General features: G+C 50.7%; 1 protein-coding gene across 6 annotated transcripts in view; it reads right to left on the bottom strand.

The window, feature by feature from the left end:
- The window catches only part of CHD4 (chromodomain helicase DNA binding protein 4), a 197,894-nt gene extending 183,336 nt beyond the window's left edge, over positions 1–14,558 (bottom strand). For 5 of the 6 annotated variants that reach the window (XM_075348333.1, XM_075348332.1, XM_075348331.1 and 2 more), the window contains exons 1-4: positions 14,447–14,557; positions 12,193–12,348; positions 962–1,080; positions 655–840 (exon numbers count right to left, since the gene is read on the bottom strand). In XM_075348333.1, the coding sequence (XP_075204448.1) occupies positions 655–840; positions 962–1,080; positions 12,193–12,268 (381 nt within the window). In that variant the 5' untranslated portion in view covers positions 12,269–12,348; positions 14,447–14,557. Of the gene's footprint in view, positions 1–654; positions 841–961; positions 1,081–12,192; positions 12,349–14,446 lie in introns of all 6 variants that reach the window. The other variant, XM_075348329.1, reaches the window with a different exon arrangement.
- Between the last annotated feature and the right edge of the window lie 11,790 nt (positions 14,559–26,348).

Below are 26,348 nucleotides of genomic sequence, written 5' to 3' on the forward strand. Positions count from 1 at the left end.
ACATAGGCTGCTTTCATACATCAGTTTTTTTGCCATCAGGCACGATCTGGCGAAAAAACGGATCAGTTGCATGAGTTTTTTTCCATCAGTTCTTTGACGGATCCATTGTGATACTGAGCATGCTCAGTTCAAAAAACCGGATCCGGTGGCCGTATCTTTTTTTTTTTTTTGCCGCATTACGCCGGATCCGGCATCCATAAGCTTCCATTATAAAACACGCCATACGGCGCCGGATCCGGCACGATACGGTTTTTCGCCGGAGACAAAAACGTTCCCCTCAGCGTTCCATCCGGCCGCCGGACAAGCAAATTTTGCCGGATCTGGCGAAAGTCGGATGGAACGCAAGGCTATCATGCACAATCCGGCATTAATAGAAGTCTATTGGGGAAAAAACGGATCCGGCGGCAACAGACGCCGGATCCGTTTTTGTTTTTTTCAGGTTTTTACCGGATTGTGCCTGATGGCAAAAAAACTGGTGTGTAAAAGCAGCCTTATCGGGAGGTGCAAGAGCAGCAGAAGGTAAGTAGTAATCCTGCAGTGTGGACACTTATTACTGCTGCAGGCATCGGTTCTGACAATGTGGCCCTCGGACCAGAAAAGGCTGTGCTTCCCGGAGATAGGCCTCTGCATTCCCGCCCTCTAAATATCACGCACCTTAGAATCATCGTCATCGTCATCATCCTCGTCACGCTTAGGCTTGGACTTCTTTTCTTTCTTCTGTGTCAGCTTTTTTTTCTTTTTCTTCCCGGGGGTGTAATCGCTGCCTTCACTGTCGGATCGTATGAGGGCTCCATCGTCCTCTCCAAAGTCATTCCCTTCACCAGAGCTGTCATCCAGTTCCTGGAAAAAAGGCGCAAAAAAAAAAAAAAAAAAAAAAAAAAAATATATCATCTCTAAAGCCTCTGTATGAATCCCACGGATTTTGGGGGGAATCTGCTCTCCGTCCCGCCGCTTCACTCACCTCCTTCTTCTGTCTCTTCCCTTTAGGAGTCTTGGTTTCTCGTGGCTTTTTAGGTTTCTTCTTCTTCTTTACTTTCGGGGTTTCCACCTCGGATAGGTCTTCGTCCAGGTCGTCATCATCTGTAAGTGAATAATGCAGCGTTTAATAGATTAGGTCTCTGTGGGGAGGGTTTTTAGGACATGGAGAAAATGGGCGAGCGATCCCAGTAATCACATAGCTGAAATTGTCTGGATAATCAAAGGATCACCTCGATGTAAGAAGAGGGGGAAGGGGAGGGGGGTGAACAAGACAGGGTGGGGGTGGGGCACGACGACATTATGAAAGTAGCATTATGCACAGAGAATATATTCCGGCATTGGCAGATAACCCGATCTGCAGCCTGTGCTGTAATTGGACACGCAGGACGCTAGAAGGGGCATTTCCTTGGAGCTCTGCAGCCATTTTGTTCATGTGATTTAGTAGCTGGGGCTGCGTGGACCTGGCAGGAATCACCAGTGCGGATGGCAGAGCTGCACTATGCAATACCATCCTTTTTTTTTTTTGCAGGACACAAAGAAAATCCCTGCTGTGTACGGCAGGAGCGGCGATCATATGCAACAGTATACATGCGCCACATACATGCAGACCGCCGCCTGAACAGAGGTTACTGCTAATAGAGATTAGGAAAATTAATCCAGCCACATTCTGCCTGAACGTCGCCTGTACCCGCAGCCATCTCTGCTCCAGACCACACACAAAGCAGCGGGCACCACCATGCACCAGTCCCTCACACCCTACCCCCAATGTATGACAGCGGAGGGGACCACCATGCACCAGTCCCTCACACCCTACCCCCGATGTATGACAGCGGAGGGCACCACCATGCACCAGTCCCTCACACCCTACCCCCAATGTATGACAGCGGAGGGCACCACCATGCACCAGTCCCTCACACCCTACCCCCAATGTATGACAGCGGAGGGCACCACCATGCACCAGTCCCTCACACCCTACCCCCAATGTATGACAGCGGAGGGCACCACCATGCACCAGTCCCACATACACTACCCCCAATATAGGACAGCGGAGGGCACCACCATGCACCAGTCCCTAACACCCTACCCCCAATGTATGACAGCAGAGGGCACCACCATGCACCAGTCCCTAACACCCTACACCCAATGTATGACAGCAGAGGGCACCACCATGCACCAGTCCCTCATACCAGACCCCCGATGTATGACAGCAGAGGGCACCACCATGCACCAGTCCCTAACACCCTACCCCCAATGTATGACAGCAGAGGGCACCACCATGCACCAGTCCCTAACACCCTACCCTCAATGTAGGACAGCGGAGGGCACCACCATGCACCAGTCCCTCACACCCGACCCCCAATGTAGGACAGCGGAGGGCAGGACCATGCACCAGTCCCTCACACCCGACCCCCAATGTAGGACAGCGGAGGGCACCACCATGCACCAGTCCCTCACACCCGACCTCCAATGTAGGATAGCGGAGGGCACCACCATGCACCAGTCCCTCACACCCTACCTCACACCCTACCCCCAATGTATGACAGCGGAGGGCACCACCATGCACCAGTCCTTTGTACCCTACCCCCAATGTATGACAGCGGAGGTCACCACCATGCACCAGTCCCTCACACCCTACCCCTGATGTATGACAGCGGAGGGCACCACCATGCACCAGTCCCTCACACCCTACCCCCAATGTATGACAGCTGAGGGCACCACCATGCACCAGTCCCTCACACCCTACCCCCGATGTATGACAGCGGAGGGCACCACCATGCACCAGTCCCTCACACCCTACCCCCAATGTATGACAGCTGAGGGCACCACCATGCACCAGTCCCTCACACCCTACCCCCAATGTAGGACAGCGGAGGGCACCACCATGCACCAGTCCCTCACACCCTACCCCCAATGTAGGACAGCGGAGGGCACCACCATGCACCAGTCCCTCACACCCTACCCCTGATGTATGACAGCGGAGGGCACCACCATGCACCAGTCCCTCACACCCTACCCCCAATGTAGGACAGCGGAGGGCACCACCATGCACCAGTCCCTCACACCCTACCCCTGATGTATGACAGCGGAGGGCACCACCATGCAGGGCTGTGGAGTCGGAGTCGTGGAGTCGGAGTCGGAGCTCATTTTGGTGGAGTCGGAGTCGGTATAAAATGCACCGACTCCGACTCCTAAAATATATAATAAATTGGGGACAGGAGTGCAATGCAGAATGTGCTGAATATTTTACTAAATAACAACATTTAGTATAATGCTTATATTTAAGTGAAAAATTTATTGTAGTACAATGTGAACATCAGACATTTAATTGTTTTTATGATACAATAATCAAGATATTTGGATAGAACATAAAATATTTATTGGAATACAACTTTAGAACACAAAAAAACTAATAAATTGTAAATATGTAATATATAATATATATATATACAGTGTATATACACACACAAGATATATATGTAATCTACTGTATATTACATAGTGTATTACATATTTACAATTTATTACAGTTTTTTGTGTTCTAAAGTTGTATTCCAATAAATATATTTTATGTTCTATCCAAATATCTTGATTATTGTATCATAAAAATTATTAAATGTCTGATGTTCACATACACATTCATGTACTACAATAAATTTTTCACCTAACTATAAGCAATATATGTAGGAGTCGGAGTCGGAGCCGGAGTCGGAGTCGGAGCCGGAGTCGGAGTCGGTGCAAGAGAATTTGAGGAGTCGGAGTCGAAGGTTTGGCTTACCGACTCCACAGCCCTGCCACCATGCACCAGTCCCACATACCCTACCCCTGATGTATGACAGCGGAGGGCACCACCATGCACCAGTCCCTCACACCCTACCCCTGATGTATGACAGCGGAGGGCACCACCATGCACCAGTCCCTCACACCCTACCCCTGATGTATGACAGCGGAGGGCACCACCATGCACCAGTCCCTCACACCCTACCCCCAATGTAGGACAGCAAAGGGCAGGACCATGCACCAGTCCCACATACCCTACCCCTGATGTATGACAGCGGAGGGCACCACCATGCACCAGTCCCTCACACCCTACCCCTGATGTATGACAGCGGAGGGCACCACCATGCACCAGTCCCACATACCCCGTTTCAAGTGTATGACATGCAGATACCTTGATTTTTTTATAGCGCCATATCAAAGTCCCATATACCTATACTCTCTCCCCCCCCCCCATGTATGACAGTGGAGCCACCAATATGCATGAGTCCTGTATACCCTGCCCCAAAGTAGGACAACGGTGGTCACCACTGTGCACGAGTCCCATATACTCTACCTCCAACGTATCACAGCGGTGGGCAACACCATGCATGAGTCCCCTATACCCTGCCTCCAACGTATCACAGTGGTGGACACCACCATGCACGAGTCACATATACCCTACCCCCAAAGTATGACAGCGGTGGGCAGGGTATACGGGAGTCGTGCATGGTGATGCCCAGCATTGTCATACATTCGTTGGGGGGGGGGGGGGGGGGGGAAGGGAGGAGTCATGAATTACGGGCACCTCCATGCACGAGTCCTATGTACTCTACCTCCGATGTACGACAACGGTGGGCAACAAACACCATACACGAGTCCAGTATACCCTGCCTCAGATTTCTTACAGAGGTGGGCACCACCATGCACGAGTCCAAAATACACCCTCCCAATGTATGACATTGGTGGGCTCCACCACCATGTACGATTCCCATATACCCTACATCCCCAATGTATTAGAGTTGGGCACCACCATGCATGAGTCACATATACCCTACACCCAGAGTATGATAGCGGTGGCCACAGCTATGAACGAGTCTCAAATACATTGAGGGTAGGGGTGGGTGGAGGGCATTTGGGACTTGTGCATAGTTGTGCCCACCTCTGTCATACATCGGAGGGAGGGTATGTGGTGGTGCCCATGGCTGTCATACATTGGGCGGGGTATGACAGTGGTGGGCACCACCATGCACAAGTCCCGAATACCCTCACAATGATGTAGGACACTAGTAGGAACCGCTGTGCACAAGTCCCATATACTCTGCCTACAATGTACCACAGCAGTGGGCACCACCATGCACAAGTCCAGTTTACCTTCACAGCGATGTATGACCGAATAAGCAGGAGCACAATGTAGCCGGCAGATACAGGACACCCCCACAATTGCTTCAGGAGCATTTACACAGGGTCGACGGTGAGCGGGTTTTCCTAGGAACGCTCTGTATGCGATCATCTTGCAGTGTGAACGGGCTGCCCATTGCTTCATGATTGAGCAAAACACTTGTTCACTGGATGACATTATTTTTATGCTTTATTTACAGATCGCGGTGGTTTAGTAAACGGCCCCTCACATGCATCAAGTGCAAGGAACAAAGTCATTCACTAATATTATTATACGACCGGCCATCAAAACATTGAAAAGCCTACATTTTCATGAACAGCTTCCTGAAGCCCCCTCTATGTGGAGCGACGGTACATTATGGGGGTGTAGCCCTCCAGACGGGTATAAAAGCAAGCACTTTCCCAAGTTTATTTTTCCAATCTGTCAGTAGACCCTAAATGTTGTTGGTAAAGCACTAGGCACAATCCTAAGCCATTCCTTTGGGCAGGTCTGTGACACGGACCTCCAGCGACCAAACGTGTTCCATCTTCATTCATGGAGGCCGCACTCCGCAACCCCTCACACATCGGCCCGAAGGAGCACAGGCACTCTGCAGGGTCTTCACTGGGCACTGAAGCCATGACTGGTGCCCATCACACCTTATGGGGAATAGCGGGTAACCCGGGTGTAAACCCTTACTCCTTTTGCACCATAGGCTAGCCAGTCGGACAGACATTAGATATCTTTTTGCCCCCCATACACTGTCCAGCGGTAGTAAGACCCCAATAATAATGATAATCCACTCATGGATTATCGCCCAAGAACAAAAGGATCAGGCAGTTGAAATGCAACTGTCCAATTACATTTCCCATTAAAGCAGCATAAGGAAGCCCCCTCAATTACATATTAGATGGTCGTCCAGGGTCCTCTAGGCATCAGTCATGATGGCCGTCACTAAGGGATAATGCTTTGTCATATTGGTGACATTTTTGGCAACAACCCAGATGTGAACACAGCCTTACCGGGGTAACTAGCAGTTCTCATCCAGTATACGCAGAGCTGCAGTTACTGACCTACCCCGTGTATATCCCTGACTTCCATCTACCTGCAGCCCTGTAACCAGTCACATTGCAGGATTCCTATAGGAGCTGTATATGGAGCGGCCGGCACATGTGACAGCCCGCAGGTCACCCATCAGTTGCTGGGTAGGAGAACAAAAGCCCGGGAAAGGCAGGAACTGTATCTCCCATGAAGGAGGGGGTCTGAGCGCGGCATGAGAGGAGGCGGCAGCACGGACAAGCTCCGGGAGACACACACACACTGCGGCTCCTTTAAGAAGAAAAAGGGCACAAGGCGCACAGCAGGGGACGAGGCACAGATCCAGGCCTGTGGCCTAGGGTCGCTTATGGAGAAGTAAAAAAGCACATGCAAAGGAGGTGGGGGCTTCCCGTGTCTGACAGCCCCCTCCCGCCCACGCTGCACACGCAGCTCTGCAGGGGGAGGGGGGGGGGGGGGAGCTTTTGTTTCTTTAGGACAGGACAGTTAATGGCTGCTTTACTTTCTGACTTTGACAAGATGGCAGCACCCCAAACATCCACCCTGCACCTAGTCGTGGCCGGGCTCAAGACAGACCGGTGAATGTGGAGCCTCCGGCCCTCGCCTCAGTGGTATTACTGCAACACCTGACCCTGCCGGACAAGACGCAAATGTACATCAGGTCCAATGGGGCGAAGCAAAACAGTGATGTCTCCGTACGGATAAAGAATGGGAGCAGCCAACGCCAGAGTAACAAGCCAGCGAACGCCCCAAGATCACACACCGTGTACGTGAACCAGACCAGCAACCAGTAAGCGGGGTACAGCCATAGACTTCAATCCCACCACAAGCTTACCCATAGGGCTCCGTCCGGCCGCACAAAAATATATACCGTATTTTTCGGATTATAAGACACTTTTCCTCCCAAAAATTTGGGAGGAAAATGAGGGGTGCGTCTTAAAATCCAAATCTAGCTTACCAGGGGTGGAGGGCGTTGTCTGTGCAGCTCTGCGTGCGGGCGGCCAGGTGCCTGTCAGTCCCGGCTGCCTTTCTGTGCTGGCGGGCAGGTGACTGTGCGGACTGCGATGGCTGTGCGACGAGTGTCCCAGTCTGTCCGCGGTCCCGGCTTCAAATGATGGTGCCGGGAGTCAGCGCGTGCGCAGATGGAGCTCTCGGATGAGAGCTCCATCTGCGCACGCGCCGCTCCGGGCGCCATCATTTCAACCGGGACCACGGACAGACTGGACACTCACCAAACCGGCCTGCTCCACCACTGACCCGCCGCTGCCACCATGGAGCCGCCGCCGCTGCTAGCACAGCCTCTGCCTCCTGTGACCCCGCTCCACCACTGCTGCCGCCCCCCTCCGGTAAGACAACACTGGAGTATAAGACAGACCCCATTTTTTAATCTCTAAATTTGGGGCGAGTCTTATAAAACGAAAAATACGGTAATCCATATGGTTGAAGTATCTCATTGTATACTTATTTTAAGGGATATGTGCAGGTATGGGTTGGCTCATTCACTGGTGAAGGTGTCAAGCAAAAAGCCACCTGGTAATGTGAACAGGGCCAAGTACATTTAGGGTCTCTTATGGATATACAGCTCGCAATTTCATTAATCGCAACGTAGCACTGTCAGGTTACAAGTCTGAATGCCAATAAATGCTGAATTCACATGGAGGGGGGGTGTCAGTACAGATGAAGGTAGAACATCAAAATACAACAAAATCCACAACAAGAACCCAGAAATCCACCGGTGAGAATGGAGAAGGCGTAAAGGACCGTACACTCCGACTGAATAATGCCCAGAGCCTGGCGGCGGGAGCAACCGCACCACATCCTGAGATTAGGCCTCATCTGTGCCTAGGAGAACTCCTCCTGTCAAACACAGACTCTGTCCGATACCTATTGGTACAAGATTACAAGGGACGTAAACAGAAAATATCATGGAGACACCTGACAAGGGGCCGGTGAGAAGAGACGAGAGCCGTGGGGTCTTCTATAACCACGTGTGTGCAGAGGAGGACCGGACACGTAACTACCCGACCGACATTTTCTACGGATCACACGTTCATTAACAGAAGCGTATGACTTACTCTGATTAAAACGGAAACAGACCCCAACCAGGAGCAACAAGGAAGTCCTCGCTTAAAGGGGCGGTTACGCCTCCCTTTTCCTGGAAGCAGCCCTGTATTTCTCAGCATCAGACCTTATCAGTCGTTACAACGATGGACACTTAAGCCGGTCGCACAATTTATAAAGCTGTCGGCCATTCTTTACTGCGCCCGTACATGCTGAGGAGGGAATAAACTGATGCCACACGTCGTGTGGATGCTTATTCCCCCTTTCCCCCCGGAGCACAAAAGGCTCAGCCATGTTGAAATCAGACAGCCCAATCCTTCTTCCCCCTCCCCCACCTGCAAGGGAAATTTGGGACAACCTTATGCAAATTACCTTTAATTATGTCAATTATTGTATTGATAATTTCCATAGTTCGTGCTCCCGAAATGATCAGCACAAAGTGTTAATTTTCCCTAAATAAGGACGCTCTGATCACCTAGATAGGACTGAACCCCAGTCACTTCCATCCTATAAGCAATATGGACATTTTCAGGCCCAGAATAATTAGATAGCCCAGTGGTGGGGTGACCAGCCCCCCCACCCCCCAAGGGTGCATCCAGCTCAGATCTCTCCATACCCTCGTCTACTCTAGAGTAACAAATAAAATGTGTATTTTACCATTTGATCACGTGCGTGATTCCAGTGCAGTCGTGAACAGGTCGTCAAAAACGTTTGGATGTCCCCGAGCAGAACTCATCCATGCCGACTTGATAAAAGAGCGACAATATTCACAATATCAGTAAGGCCCGGACCGGCCACTGGTCCTGACCCACTTTTGGTCCGGACATCACAGGCTGAGCTTATATATACTCTTCCAGCATTTTTTGCACAAAAATCACCATTTTATGTAAACGCTTACAGCAACATAGTTACATCCAATGTGTTACTTAGCAAAACTTTTTATTTACTAACATTTTCCACAAATCAGTAGAATCTTTCACATGTGCGGATCACATCTGCCAGAAAGTCACACACCCGGTCTACAATCTATATGTATCATGTGAATGAGGGGACACCAATATGTAATAAAGCGACCCCATCATCAAGCTGAGAAAATCTCAAAAAAAACAAACACACTGCTCAGCAATCAGCCGTACATAATTATATAGCGCCAACATATTCCGCAGCACTTTTATGAAATAGCACTGACTGCCATGAATGGCAATGGTCTTGTGAAAGAAAACCTGCGCAGGCCTAATCCTTCTCACAGCTAGAAGTTTGTAATAATGGTTTCCAGTCCTGGCCAATCATACATGAGCCAAACCAGGGATCAGCAGCAGTCTCAGGACATGCTGGGAGTTGTAGTGTAACCACAGCTGGGGCACCGCAGGGCAGGCTGCTGACCCATGATAATGGGTTGCTCAATGTAAGGCCTCTTTAACACATCCATTTTTTGCCATCAGCCACAATCAGTCACATTTTGGAAAAAATGGATCCAGCGCTGGATCCGGTTTTTTTTTTTTTTTGCATTGACTTGTATTAGCGACGGATGGCCTCACTTTTCAGCCGTCGAAAAATGTGTGTCCGTCCGACGGACACAATGTCCACAGTAATGTTTTTTTTATTTGCATCGAAAAAATGGACAGTGACGGATCCGTCAAACAGTCAAATGATGGATTCCGCGAAGGATTTTCTCTCAGGATGGGGTGATCTAGGTTTTCAACAGCAAATAACCTTTGGCATGACAAAAGTGGTACGACGGATCTGTTTTTTTTTTTTTTTTACAGGATCCATCGCATCAGTCACGAAACGGATTGTGACTGATGGAAAAAAAACTGGTGTGAAAGTCAGGGCTGTGGAGTCGGAGTCGGAGTCGTGGAGTCGGAGTCGGAGCTCATTTTGGTGGAGTCGGAGTCGGTATAAAATGCACCGACTCCGACTCCTAAAATATATAATAAATTGGGGACAGGAGTGCAATGCAGAATGTGCTGAATATTTTACTAAATAATAACATTTAGTATAATGCTTATATTTAAGTGAAAAATTTATTGTAGTACAATGTGAACATCAGACATTTAATTGTTTTTATGATACAATAATCAAGATATTTGGATAGAACATAAAATATTTATTGGAATACAACTTTAGAACACAAAAAACTAATAAATTGTAAATATATATATATATATATATATATATATATATATATATATATATATATATACACAGTGTATATACACACACAAGATATATATGTAATCTACTGTATATTACATAGTGTATTACATATTTACAATTTATTACAGTTTTTTGTGTTCTAAAGTTGTATCCAATAAATATATTTTATGTTCTATCCAAATATCTTGATTATTGTATCATAAAAATTATTAAATGTCTGATGTTCACATACACCTATTCATGTACTACAATAAATTTTTCACCTAACTATAAGCAATATATGTAGGAGTCGGAGTCGGAGCCGGAGTCGGAGCCGGAGTCGGAGTCGGTGCAAGAGAATTTGAGGAGTCGGAGTCGAAGGTTTGCCTTACCGACTCCACAGCCCTGGTGAAAGTGGCCTAAGGCCCTGTGCGCACTAGAAAATGGAATTTTCTTAGGAAAAGAATTCTGCACCCACGGCAAAAAAAAAAAAAAAAAAAAACAAAAAAAAAACACCACACCCTAAATCCACATGCGGTTTTGCTGCGGTCTGTGTGTGGAATTGCCGTGTTTTTCCGCAGGTTGGTCCCTGTGGGTTTTTTTACCATTATCTATGGCAAAAAAAAGCCGGTACCTGCGGAAAGGAAGTGACATGCACATTAATTCCGCAGCGGAAATTCTGCAGCAAAACCCGCAGTGACAAAAACAAAACAAAAAAAAAACCGCAGTGTGTGCACAGCATTTTTTTATCCTCATTAGGCTTTGCTGGAGGACTGCAAAAATATTATAAACATTTTCTGCAGCATTCCTTCAGCGAAATCCGCAGCGTGCGCACAGGGCCTTACAAACCACCAAGACATTAAAGGGAACCTGTCACCACTTTTTTGGCGTACAAGCTGCGGCTACCACCACCGGGCTCTTATATACAGCATGTAAGAATGCTATATAAGAGCCCAGGCCGCTGTGAGTACATAAACATTTTATAATACTTCCCTAACGGTCGCTCGGTTGGCAAGATAGGCGTCTCCGTTCTCCGGTGGTAGCGCCTCATCTTTCGGCCATCTTCGTCCTCCTTCTGACTCCTGTGTGTATGATGCGTCCTACACACTCGCCGGTCCTGCGCAGGCGCACTACAAGACTTTGATCTGCCCTGCTCAGGACCTGAATGCCGGCGAGTGTGGATGACGTCGGACGCGTCATGCACTGCGGCTAGAGAAGGAGGACGAAGATGGCCGAAAGAGGCGGCGCCGGCACTAAAGAATGGAGACGCCCATAAGGCCCAAGGAGCAACCGTTAGGTAAGTATTATAACGTGTTTTTTATGTTATACCCCCGGGATGGGCTCTTATATACAGAGTTCTAACATGCTGTATATAAGAGCCTGGTGGTGGTGGCCGCAGCTTATACGCCAAAAAAGTGGTGACAGGTTCCCTTTAAGGAAAGGAGGTTCTGATGTATTTAGCTCAGGGCATTGTCTGGATACATTTGTACCAAACTTCTAGCTGTTTCTTGTATCCATCTTTCAGTTTTGGATGCGATCAGAACAGCTGATATGAGCAATAGAGCGAAAATAAATAAAAAGGATTTGCAGAATCCAGGTCCAGCATTAGCCGGTGGCCCCCGGACCTGAGCCCTGTAGACCTCTCTGCACTGGCGGGCGTCCCTGATGCCTCTTCTAGTGGAGGTTTGCAGGTTTCTGGTCCCGTGGCCTAAAAATGTGGACGCCAGACCAGGGTTCTGAATCATTTTGCTAAACAAAAGGTGTAAATAAGACGAAACACTTCACTGACAGAAGCACAAATACATCAGAATTTCTGTTTTTCTTACCTTGATGGTGGCTGTTCAGCATGACCTCGATTTCGCCGTCGCTACCTGGCGAGGGTGGTCCCATTCCAGAAGCCATTTTTTTAACGCCCCCACGAGGCAGAAGTTAATATCCAAGGAAATTCAGGGGCGGCCGCTTTGCTGGCACAGGAGAGGAGGCTGTAATGGAGGGGATTAGAGAAAAATAAAGTTATATGAAGACTGAACAAAGCAAAATGTACATAAACCCATCATGAGTCCAGACCGGCAGCCTCCAATCAGGACAGGAGGGGATTTGTGGCCGTCCAGCTGCACCACAACTACAATTCCCATCATGCTCCAATACTCTTAGCCTGATGAGCATCACAGGAGATGTCATTTTAAACAGTTGGGGAATACTGGGCAAAAAAATAAATAAAAATGGCCAAGTGTTTATTTCTCCACCACTGGACAGGTGACCAAAAACAAAAACATTCCACGGTAGCACACAGCGAAGTATATAATACACATACACCCAGCCGCAAACTCAGGAATGAAGATCCTCCGGTCACCGATCAGACATGAACACACAAACGCCTCCATCCGGGCGCAGGCTAAAGTTCAGCACCCTCTAATGAGGACATTAATAACACTGCTGCCAGTGGCTACAGGGCGAAATGCAGCTACCGGATGAGCCCTTTGTCAGGCCGGCTGCTGGGGGTTGTAGTCCCCTGGTAAGTGCTGCACACTGGGAGGAGGAAAAGAACGTGGAAGGAGGAGTCGGAAGAGGGGGGCCGGGGAGAGAGAAAAAAAAATAGGTGCAGGGGGTGACAATAATGACCCCAGGGTGAAGAGGAAAAAAATGGGAGGGGGGGGGGGTGACTAGCAAAACAATGAACACAATGCAACTACAAAGCCCCCCAGGAGGATCCGCAAGGTATCTATAGAGGAACACGCAAGACACCTTTTCCACGGGGCCCCAACTTCACCCTGCACACACAGGTAGCCCCCTTCTCCCTGGGCCCCCCCCCCCCTTCACCCCACACATGCAGGGCACCTCCTCCTCGGGGGCCTTTTTCTCACACACTGCAGGGCCCTCCTCCCGCACGCACAGGACACCCATTCTCCCAGGGGTCCTCTTTGCCAGGCGCTCCCCCTATTTCTCACAAGCAGGGAGCCCCTTCTCCCGCACAAGCAGGGTACCCCTTCTCTCACGCAGAGCACCCCTTCTCACCTGGGGCCCCCCCGCTTCTCCTGCACATGTAAGGCACCCCTTCTCTCTGGGGGGTACCCCTTCTCTCTGGGGGGTACCCCTTCTCTCTGGGGGGTACCCCTTCTCCCGCACATGTAAGGCATCCTTTCTCCCTTGGGGCCCGCCCTCCTCCCGCAGGAACAGGGCCCCACTTCTCCCGCACATGTAAGGCACCCCCCTTATCACACAAGCAGGGCACCCCTTCTTCCTGGGTACCCCCCCTCCTACAACACACACACACACACACACACACACACACACACACACACACACACACATCACCCCCTTCTTCCCAGGGACCCCCCCTTCACTTGCAAAGCACCCCTTCTCCCGCACACAGGGCGCCTCTTCTCCCGCTCACGGAGAGCACCCCTTCACCCCGCTAGCACGGCGCATATTTCTCCCGGGCTCCGGATCCCCACGCACGGCGCCCCTTCCCCCGGCGATCCCTCTCCCCGCACACGCAGAGCGCCCCCTCTTCGTCCCCTTCTCCCGGGTTCCGTCTCCCCGCCGCACACACGCACGGCGCCCCTCTTCGTCGCCTTCTCCCGGCTCCCCGCCGGACACACGCAGGGCGCCCCGTCTTCCGGGCTCCGGCTCCCCGCCGCACACACGCAGGGCGCCCCGTCTCCCGGGCTCCGGCTCCCCGCCGCACACACGCAGGGCGCCCCGTCTTCCGGGCTCCGGCTCCCCGCCGCACACACGCAGGGCGCCCCGTCTCCCGGGCTCCGGCTCCCCGCCGCACACACGCAGGGCGCCCCGTCTCCCGGGCTCCGGCTCCCCGCCGCACACACGCAGGGCGCCCCTCTTCGTCCCCTTCTCCCGGGTTCCGGTTCCCCGCCGCGCACACGCAGGGCGCCCCTTCCCCCGGCGATCCCTCTCCCCGCACACGCAGGGCGCCCCCCTCTTCGTCCGAGTCTCCCGGCGCCCCGCCGCACACAATAGGTCGCCACAGGCCGGTGTCCTCGCAGCCCTCCACACCCCCCCGGAGCCCTCCGCTCCCGGTCCCCGCCTCCCTCAGCCTCTCCCCCGGCCCCCCTCGCTCACCGGGGCCGGTACTCTCACGGTCCAGACGCCTCCACGTTCCCTCCGGTCGGCTCACACTCCCGCTCCTCTCTCCTGTACACCGGCAGTGATGGTGGAGACCACACCCCTTCCCTCGTCCCGCCCCGTTACCATGACCACCAGCGTGTTGCCCTAGAGATGGGCCGGCCTGACATCCCATAATAAACCTGAGGGAGTCTGACATCCCATAATGTCCTCCTCCTCCACCCCCCCCTTTTTTCCACCAGCCATCCCATAATCATCATCACACACAAGCAAAAGTGTGACATCCCATAATAGGCCTAAGCCTGGACATCCCATAATAGTCTCCTCACAGCAGAGAAAGAGAGAGATTGCCATCCCATAATAGTGCTCAGTGACATCCCATAATAACTTTAGGGAAAGCCTGGCATCCCATAATATAAGTGTGGTGTGAGGGAGAGAGGATGACATCCCATAATAGGTCCTCCTGAGTGACAGGCCCTCAGAGTGCCAGGTGCCATGGTGACAGCAGTGGCACACATCACCTGAGGGCCACTTCCACCTCCTGCCATGTTATCCTGCTGCCACCCAGCTTTCCCAGAATCCTGAGCGGTCACTTTTCAGTCTGATATCTTCTATTACCACACATTATACACAGAGCGACCAATCAGAACTGCGGATTGGGAACCCTCATGGCGGCCATATTAGTACTCTCCCAGCTTTTGCGCAGGCGATTTCTGTACGATCTGACAGGAATATATTGCGATACTCCCCTCTGCATAATAAAATATATCGCGATAATTCACAACCGATCATCCGTCACGATATCAAACACTAAAAATGGACATTTTTACACTTTTGTCGTGACCCCATACAACCACAACACCCCCGCCGTTGTAATGGATCGAACTTGGATCAGCATTAAACCCTATGGGGGGGTCAAAGTTCTGTGACCTATTGGGGGGGAGGATAGTTATAACCATTACACTGACCAAAAATATAGATGAGGAAGAAAGAATACACATTTTACCTCACACAGGGGGTCTGTTTTGTCAGTAATGTCCACATATTCATATTGTAGTGATGAAAAAAAGCCTCAAAACAGGTTTGGGTGAATGAACCCCCACATATGGTACTTGTGTACGGGGCAGGCAGCCATCTTGGATGCCACCATCAGAGGTGCATAGGCCTCAGTGCGCTCCATGGCGATGTAGAGGCCGTAACATAGGACATCCCCTACTAGACAATAATGTGGCGGACCACCAGGGTCCACAGATCCCCTGCGTACACCATTTATCCCATAATCATCATCTTCATCACCACACAAGGAAAGTGTGGCATCCCATAATATTTCCCTCTAATGTGGTGAGGGGAGTCTGGCATCTCGTATTAGTCTTCCCACATACATCCCATAATAGCGCACACAGAAAGCTAACGAGATTGGCATCCTATAATATAGCACAAATGTGTGCGAGAAGATGACATCCCATAATAGGCTCCCCGACAGCCCATAATGAGCGGTTCCTCACTGCCAGGTGCCGTGGTGCCAGCGATGAAAAACACTCTGATAAGGCAATTTTCTACATCATTTCCATCACCTCTGCTTGCTGCCAGTGAATGGAAATGTTCTTGTTTTTGTCCAGACGGCCTAAAGCCGGCCCTGCATTGTAGGCAGCCATCAGGACAGCCCCTCACAAGTATTTTGTGCCCCCTAAGCCGTAAACTGTTAGCGCCTTAGTGTCTTCCACTAGTCCAGTAATTATACTTTACCCTTTTTCCTTGTAGTTTTTTATGCATTTTGCTAAAATCCAACATAAAATATAAAATATTGTTTTAATATTATTTTACTTTTAATTTTGTTCTATTATTTTTATATGATTATATTAATACTCGTGCCCTAATCCTAACCCTAGTTCTAGCCCTAACCCTTGGCCTAACCTTACCCTAAACCTAATCCTAGTTCTTGCCCTAAACGTAACCCTAGTTCTAGCCCTAACCCTAACTCTAGTTCTAGCCCTAATCCTAACCTTAGTTATAGCCCTAAACGTAACCCTAGTTCTAGCCCTAACCCTAGTTCTAGCCCTAAACGTAACCCTAGTTCTAGCCCTAACCCTTGGCCTAACTCTTACCCTAAACCTAACCCTAGTTCTAGCCCTAACCCTTGGCCTAGTTCTAGCCCTAATCCTAACCCTAGTTCTAGCCCTAAACGTAACCCTAGTTCTAGCCCTAACCCTAGTTCTATCCCTAAACGTAACCCTAATTCTAGCCCTAACCCTTGGCCTAACTCTTACCCTAAACCTAATCCTAGTTCTTGCCCTAAACCTAATCCTAGTTCTTGCCCTAAATCTAATCTTAGTTCTAGCCCTAACCCTTGGCCTAACTCTTGCCCTAAACCTAATCCTAGTTCTTGCCCTAAACCTTACCCTAGTTCTAGCCCTAACCCTTGGCCTAACTCTTGCCCTAAACCTAATCCTAGTTCTTTCCCTAAATCTAACCCTAGTTGTAGCACTAACTCTTGGCCTAACTCTTGCCCTAAACCTAATCCTAGTTCTTACCCTAAACCTAACCCTAGTTCTAGCCCTAATCCTTGGCCTAACTCTTGCCCTAATCCTTGTTCTTGCCCTAAATCTAACCCTAGTTCCAACCCTAACCCTTGGCCTAAATCTAGTTCTATCTCTAACTCTAGCCCTAACTCTTGCACTGAACCTAACCCTAAATCAAGCTCTAACACTAGTGCTAACGCTTGTCCTAACCCATAGTTCTATCCCTTACCCTAGCCCTAACTCTTGCTCTGGCCCTAACTCTAGACCTACCTATTGCCCTGAACCTAACCCTAGTTCTATCCCTTACCCTAGCCCTAACTCTTGCGCTAAACCTAATCCTAGCCCCAACTCTTGCCCAAAACCTAACCGTAGTTCTAGCTCTAACATTAATCCTAAATCTTGTCCTAAACCTAACCCTAGTTCTAGCCCTATCCCTAGCCTTAACTCTTGCCCTAAACCTAACCCCAATTCTATCCCTATCCATAGCCCCAGTCCTAACCTTAGCCTCAACTCTATTCTTAGCCCCAGCTCTAACGCTAGGCCGAACCCAATTTAAAGGCCGTAACAGAGGTTTTCCTCCGATTAGCCCCGTACTAGACAGTGATGTGGTGGACCACCGGGCTCTGTGCTTCCTCTGTGTGTACCATGTATCTTGAGTCCTAAACCTAGCCCTAGCCCCAGCACTAACCTAGCCCCAGCTCTAGCCCAAGCCTTAGCCTTAATTCTACTCCTAACTTTAGACCCAGCCTTTATAGTAACCCTTCCGTTAAACACATAAAACACGCTGCACTCTATAGATAGCAAATGGCAGCAGCAACAAAGATGAAAAACTGTCTGCTTACTCCATCCAGCTCAGCAGCCGCTGGGTGGGCATTGACTGCGCCTGTACCCCAAATCTGATTACTCATATATTCCAAGGGTCGCCTGTCAGGCAAAAGGCCCCTGAAATGCAGTGATCAGCTCGAATACGGCAGACCTCGGTGCTGGGACCTTATGGCACATTTCACATTTTGCTACAAGGTAAATCTAGCAATGGATCTGCAGGTCACCACGCAATGCATAGAAGTTCCAAATGTACCCTGTCAGGCAATAGGGGTCATCCTACTGGAACCCCTTCCTCTATGCTACAGGGCCCCCTCCTCTATGCAGCAGGACCCCCTTTCTCTATTCCACAGGACCTCCTTCCTCTATGCTGCAGGACCCCTAACTTTATGCAGCTGGACCCCCTTCCTCTATGCTGCAGGACCCCCTTCCTATATGCCACAGGGCCCCCTTCCTCTATGCTGCAGGACCCTTTTCTCTATGCTGCAGGACCCCCTTCCTCTATGCTGCAGGACCCCCTTCCTCTATGCCACAGGACCTACTTCCTCTATGCTGCAGGACTCTCTACCCCTATGCATCTAGACCCCCTTCCTCTATGCTGCAGGACCCCCTTCCTCTATACCACAGGACCCCCTTCCTCTATGCTGCAGGACTCTCTACCCCTATGCATTTAGACCCCCTTCCTCTATGCTGCAGGACCCCCTTCCTATATGCCACAGGGCCCCCTTCCTCTATGCTGCAGGACCCCCTTCCTCTATACCACAGGGCCCCCTTCCTCTGTGCTGCAGGACTCTCTACCCCTATGCATCTAGACCCCCTTCCTCTATGCTGCAGGACCCCCTTCCTCTATACCACAGGGCCCCCTTCCTCTATGCTGCAGGACCCCCTTCCTATATGCCACAGGGCCCCCTTCCTCTATGCTGCAGGACCCCCTTCCTCTATACCACAGGGCCCCCTTCCTCTATGCTGCAGGACTCTTTACCCCTATGCATCTAGACCCCCTTCCTCTATGCTGCAGGACCCCCTTCCTATATGCCACAGGACCCCCTTCCTCTATGCTGCAGGACCCCCTTCCTATATGCCACAGGACCCCCTTCCTCTATGCTGCAGGACTCTCTACCCCTATGCATCTAGACCCCCTTCCTCTATGCTGCAGGACCCCCTTCCTCTATACCACAGGGCCCCCTTCCTCTATGCTGCAGGACCCCCTTCCTATATGCCACAGGGCCCCCTTCCTCTATGCTGCAGGACCCCCTTCCTCTATACCACAGGGCCCCCTTCCTCTATGCTGCAGGACTCTTTACCCCTATGCATCTAGACCCCCTTCCTCTATGCTGCAGGACCCCCTTCCTATATGCCACAGGACCCCCTTCCTCTATGCTGCAGGACCCCCTTCCTATATGCCACAGGACCCCCTTCCTCTATGCTGCAGGACTCTCTACCCCTATGCATCTAGACCCCCTTCCTCTATGCCACTGGACCCCCTTCCTCTATGCCACAGGACCCACTTCCTCTATACTGTGGGACCCTTACCTCTATGTTGCAGAAACCCCTTCCTCTATGATGCAGGACCCCTTCCTCTATGCCACAAGACCCACTTCCTCTATGCCACAGGACCCCCTTCCTCTATGCCACAGGACCCCCTTACTCTATGCCACAGGACCCCCTTACTCTATGCCACAGGACCCCCTTCCTATATGCTGCAGGACCCCCTTCCTATATGCTGCAGGACCCCCTTATTAAATGCCGCAGGACCTTCTATGCCACCGGACCCCGTTCCTATATGCTGCAGGACCCCCTTTCTGTATACTGCAGGACTCTCTTCCTCTATGCAGCATGATCTCTTTCCTCTATGCAGCGGGACCCCCTTTCTCTATTCCTTAGGACCCCTTCTCTCAAAACTGTGGGACCTCCTTTATGCAGCGGAACCCTCTTCTTCTATACTGCAGGACCCCATTCCTCTATACTGCAGGGCCCCCTTTCTATATGCTGCAGGAGCACCTTCCTGTATACTGCAGGACCCTCTTCCTCTATGCAGCATGATCCCTTTCCTCTATGCAGCAGGACCCCCTTTCTCTAAACTGTGGGTCCCCCTTTATGCAGCAGGACTCTTCCTCTTTACTGTAAGACCCCCTTCCTCTATACTGCAAGACCCCTTCCTCTATACTGCAAGACCCCCTTCCTCTATACTGCAAGCCCCCCTTCCTCTATACTGCAAGCCCCCCTTCCTCTATACTGCAAGACCCCCTTCCTGTTTGCTGCAGGACCCCCTTCCTCTTTGCTGCAGGACCCCCTTTCTCCTCCTATAATGCCGTATGCTGGAATATTCTGCCACTTTCTCTTATACTTTGTGATTAATTTCTTCACTTTTTTTGTAAGACGTCCGCTTGCTGTCAGTGACTAGGAACCTTCTTGTGTCACCAGCAGACCTGATCCCTCTCCCTCCAGTTCTGGTGGTGTCCTACAATGTATTATTGCTGCATATAAAATGTATCTGCAAAGCTTGGGCTGGATACAATTGTAACAAACTTTCAGCTGTGAGAAGTATTGGGTCAGGGTAAGAGTTTAGCGTCTGGAAGCCAATACAGAATGTTTCCATTCACTGACAGCGAGCAGAGATCACCAATGGTGAAAAATGAAACACAGATTATATTAGAAAGTTGCAGTATTAGAATGTTTGGCTTCGCTGGAACCAGAAACGGAGGTGCTGTCATTATGGGCTGTCAGGAAAAGCTATTATGGGATGTCACATTCTCTCTCCCTCACACCACACTTATTATGGGATGTCAGACTTCCCCAGCAGTATTATGGGATGCCAGCGTGCACTATTATGGGCTGTCGATCTCTCTCTCGCGCTGTCTGGCTCATTATGGGATGTCGGTCTATTGCTCACCTTCTGGTTCATTATGGGATGTCCGTGTGGAGAATATTATGGGATGCCAGATTAACCTCATGTTATTACTGTGGGCTGTGAGGAGAGAATTATTATGGGATGTCTGTGTAATGACTATGGGATAGCTGGTGGAAGCGGGGGCAGCATGCAGATGATGTCTGAATAATGCACGGGGTCCACTAAATCTCTGCAGAAGCTCCTTGTTCTGGCTAAAGGACCCCTAAATTACCTCGATAAACCAGCATATGGAAAGGTTATCAAAAGCAGATGACCCCTTTACATTATTTTTAGAGAGGGGCCTGCAGGGTAAAGCCTGCCATCCACTAGATTGCAACTAATTTAGGGCTAAACCAAAGAGAGAGGACCCTGCACATAAGAGCTGACACTCTACAAGAGAGAGAACCCTGCACATAAGAGCTGACACTCTACAGGAGAGAGAACCCTGCACATAAGAGCTGACACTCTACAGGAGAGAGAACCCTGCACATAAGAGCTGACACTCTACAAGAGAGAGAGGACCCTGCACATAAGAGCTGACACTCTACAGGAGAGAGGACCATGCACATAAGAGCTGACACTCTGCAAGAGAGAGAACCCTGCACATAAGAGCTGACACTCTACAAGAGAGAGAGGACCCTGCACATAAGAGCTGACACTCTACAAGAGAGAGAGGACCCTGCACATAAGAGCTGACACTACAGGAGAGAGGACCCTGCACATAAGAGCTGACACTCTACAAGAGAGAGAGGACCCTGCACATGACACTCTCTACAGGAGAGAGAACCCTGCACATAAGAGCTGACACTCTACAGGAGAGAGAACCCTGCACATAAGAGCTGACACTCTACAGGAGAGAGAACCCTGCACATAAGAGCTGACACTCTACAAGAGAGAGAGGACCCTGCACATAAGAGCTGACACTCTACAGGAAAGAGAGGACCCTGCCCAGAAGAGCTGACACTCTACAGGAGAGAGAACCCTGCACATAAGAGCTGACACTATACAGGAGAGAGTACCCTGCACATTAGAGCTGACACTCTACAAGACAGTGGACCCCGCCCATAAGAGCTGACACTCTACAGGAGAGAGGACCCTGCACATAAGAGCTGACACTCTACAGGAGAGAGAACCCTGCACATAAGAGCTGACACTCTACAAGAGAGAGAGGACCCTGCACATAAGAGCTGACACTCTACAGGAGAGAGAACCCTGCACATAAGAGCTGATACTCTACAGGAGAGAGGAACCTGCCCATAAGAGCTGACACTCTACAGGAGAGAGGACCCTGCACATAAGAGCTGACACTCTACAGGAGAGAGGACCCTGCACATAAGAGCTGACACTCTACAGGAGAGAGGGCCCTGCACATAAGAGCTGACACTCTACAAGAGAGAGAACCCTGCACATAAGAGCTGACACTCTACAGGAAAGAGAGGACCCTGCCCAGAAGAGCTGACACTCTACAGGAGAGAGGACCCTGCACATAAGTGCTGACACTATACAGGAGAGACGACCCTGCACATTAGAGCTGACACTCTACAGGAGAGAGAACCTGCACATAAGAGCTGACACTCTACAGGAGAGAGAGGACCCTGCACATAAGAGCTGACACTCTACAGGAGAGAGGACCCTGCACATAAGAGCTGACACTCTACAGGAGAGAGGACCCTGCACATAAGAGCTGACACTCTACAGGAAAGAGAGAACCCTGCACATAAGAGCTGACACTATACAGGAGAGAGGACCCTGCACATAAGAGCTGACCCTCTAGAGGAGAGAGTACCCTGCACATAAGAGCTGACACTCTACAGGAGAGAGGAACCTGCAAATAAGAGCTGACACTCTACAGGAGAGTGAGGACCCGGCACATAAGAGCTGACACTCTACAGGAGAGTGAGGACCCGGCAAATAAGAGTTGACACTGTACAGGAGAGAGAACCTGCACATAAGAGCTGACACTCTACAGGAGAGAGGACCCTGCACATAAGAGCTGACACTCTACAGGAGAGAGGACCCTGCACAGAAGAGCTGACACTCTACAAGAGAGAGAACCCTGCACATAAGAGCTGACACTGTACAGGAAAGAGGAACTTGCACATAAGAGCTGACACTCTACAGGAGAGAAGACCCTGCACATAAGAGCTGACACTCTACAGGAGAGAGGACCCTGCACATAAGAGCTGACACTCTACAGGAGAGAGGACCCTGCACAGAAGAGCTGACACTCTACAAGAGAGAGAACCCTGCACATAAGAGCTGACACTGTACAGGAAAGAGGAACTTGCACATAAGAGCTGACACTCTACAGGAGAGAAGACCCTGCACATAAGAGCTGACACTCTGCAGGAGAGAGAGGACCCTACACATAAGAGCTGACACTCTACAGAAGAGAGAACCCTGCACATAAGAGCTGACACTCTACAGAAGAGAGGACCCTACACATAAGAGCTGACACTCTACAGGAGAGAGGACCCTGCATATAAGAGCTGACACTCTACAGGAGAGAGGACCCTGCACATAAGAGCTGACACTCTACAGGAGAGAGGACCCTGCACATAAGAGCTAACACTCTACAGGAGAGAAAGGCCCCTGCACATAAGAGCTGACACTCTACAGGAGAGAGGACCCTGCACATAAGAGCTGACACTCTACAGGAAAGAGAGAACCCTGCACATAAGAGCTGACACTCTACAGGAGAGAGGACCCTGCACATAAGAGCTGACACTCTACAGGAAAGAGAGAACCCTGCACATAAGAGCTGACACTCTACAGGAGAGAGGACCCTGCACATAAGAGCAGACACACTACAAGAGAGAGAACCCTGCACATAAGAGCTGACACTGTACAGGAAAGAGGAACTTGCACATAAGAGCTGACACTCTACAGGAGAGAAGACCCTGCACATAAGAGCTGACACTCTACAGGAGAGAGAGGACCCTGCACATAAGAGCTGACACTCTACAGGAAAGAGAGAACCCTGCACATAAGAGCTGACACTCTGCAAGAGAGAGGACCCTGTACATAAGAGCTAACAATCTAAAAAGAAGGGCAAGGAACATAATAGGTATTATTTCAGCCTAGCCCCTTTTGTTGGCATGTGGGTTACAAATAAAGCTGCATTGACCCGTCAGTAGTCAGTTTTTGAACAAACAAGGATATAAAGTGTAGAGTGATGCACTCTGGGTAGCCAGTTGAGGACAGAACGGCACAGGTCAAACGGGACAGTGAGTTCCACCCGGCACGGGAGAAGATCTGGAGATGTAATGATAGGATGTAACAAGGGAGGATGGCTGGTAGATGGAGAGCCTTTGCTATATTCTTCAAGCAGAATATTGTCAATATCAGAAATAACTTTGCCCTACAGTCCCCACAGTCCCTTCTCATAACCACTCATCTCTCTTCCTCCAAGACCGGCTTCTCCACTATGATAGAGGATAAACTTTCCTCTCTACTCTCCAGATCACATCTCACCACTTATGTGTGGCGCCCCTGAGGCTTCAGTCACCACAGGGTAATGCATCTGACTTAAGATGCAATGCTCATCCCGGGTAAGAAGAGGTTAACCACTGGTTTACACTTGCACAAAACACTTACCGTAGGTGTTTCCAGCCAGCCAACAGTTACACAACACAGGTGGGCACCATAGCAACGGGTTTTTCACCAGCACTGGTGAGTCATCAGAAAGGTGGTGGCTGTCTGGGGAAGTGAGAGAGAACACACACTTCAGAACGAGTTTTACCTCAGAACAGTTTGGACAAAGGAAAAAGAACAGCTTGAGCCAGAGAAGAACAAGGCCTCTGGGGGTATGCCGAACGGCTCCCCCCAGAGGGGCCAACTGGGTACCGGGCAGACTGACTGACAGAGAAGCAGGAGATGACCGGGTAGAGCTGTGAGACAGAGGAGCAACTCGGTAGTTAGGTAGCTAGGGTGAGCCCCAACAGCCCCTTTGGGTCCTGCGCCTCACAGGGTGCAGAAGACCTAGTGTAGAACATACTTCACAATGGACTACCAGAATCTGCAGGGAAGGGGGATTTCACGTCCCATTGCCCACCACCAAAATTCCCGGGGCACTAGCAGCATATAGAGACAGGAGCCACGGCCATGGTCGGTTCCATAACAAGTTTTGCGCTGCCTGCGTACGGGACGGAACTAAAGCCAAGGACACTGGCGTCCCCAAGTAGCTTCACGCTACACATCCACACTACAAGGCGCAAGGAGGAAGGTCTCACATGCTTCACAACACCGGTGGTGACCTCCGATTCATCCAGGATCGGCTGGGGCCCATCATGGCGATGACCAGTACTCTGCGAACACAGCACACGAACTGTGATTAAAACACCTGGAACCACAGCCCCTGTGTGAGACTCTGACTTGCCCCGTGCTTCGGCGCCAACGGCCCTTCCCCTGTCACCACCATCCTCCCCGAGCTCGCTCTACCTGTGGGGAGCTGGACTATCTGAACTGCGGCAACACCAGCCCCGGAGGAGAGCGACATCTCGCAGCGGCGGCTAATCCCTGGCCGCGCTCCACAGGTGGCGCTGTAAAGCAAACCCCCATCCCCTTTGGACTCTCTTTGCCTGTAGCCATCGGGGCCACGGAACCGAGTCAGGCCATTCACAGCAACCCCACAAAACCACTGGCCCGGTGACGAGTAAGCCCTGCAGGTCCCATGGGGTGCTACATATGCACTTGACCAGCTCCCGTCCCACCTCATCCCCAACCTCACCGCAGTCTTCATCCCAACCCTAACCCATCTTTTCAACCTATCACTAACAACTGGTGTCTTCCCTTCATGCTTTAAGCATGCCTCGATCACACCCGTCTCAAAAAGTCCTCCCTTGACCCTTCCTCTGTGTCTAGCTATCGCCCCATATAATTTCTCCCATATGCCTCAAAACTACTGGGACAGCATGTCCATCTTGAGCTGTCCTCCCACCTCTCCTGCCAAGGTTTTTGGAAGAAATATAATAATAAAGTCCATCCATAGACTCGCCTGTAGAACCATTGCTGCTCCTCTGCACTTGGTATTGTGTCTGCTCCTGGTCTACTGCTCAATTGCTGGAGTTTTGGGAAAGGAATGTCGTCCCATTCTTGTCTGATGAAGGATTTTCACTGCTCCACAGTCTGGGGACTAAGGCTACTTTCACACTTGCGTTGAACGGTATCCGTTGCATTGCGTTGTGTAACGGATGCAACGGATGTGTTGCATATAGTGGCACAACGGATGCTGCAAAACAACGCAATTCGTTTTTATTTTTTTTTTTTTTTATTTTTTTTTTACAGTTTTACCAGCGGCAGACTATTGTGAACGATCAGCTGATCTGCAGCCGGCCGCCGGGTGATCAGCTGATCGCTCCCAGTAGCCGGCCGCCGGGTGATCAGCTGATCGCTCCCTGCAGCCGGCCGCCGGTGATCAGCTGAGCGCTGTCACTTGCCGGCCGCCGGGTGATCAGCTGATCGCTCCCAGTAGCCGGCCGCCGGGTGATCAGCCGATCACTCACAGTAGCCGGCCGCCGGGTGATCAGCCGATCACTCACAGTAGCCGGCCGCCGGGTGATCAGCCGATCACTCACAGTAGCCGGCCGCCGGGTGATCAGCCGATCACTCACAGTAGCCGGCCGCCGGGTGATCAGCCGATCACTCACAGTAGCCGGCCGCCGGGTGA

This window comes from Anomaloglossus baeobatrachus, chromosome 5 (assembly GCF_048569485.1).
Source record: "Anomaloglossus baeobatrachus isolate aAnoBae1 chromosome 5, aAnoBae1.hap1, whole genome shotgun sequence".
Classification (NCBI taxonomy): Eukaryota; Metazoa; Chordata; class Amphibia; order Anura; family Aromobatidae; genus Anomaloglossus; species Anomaloglossus baeobatrachus.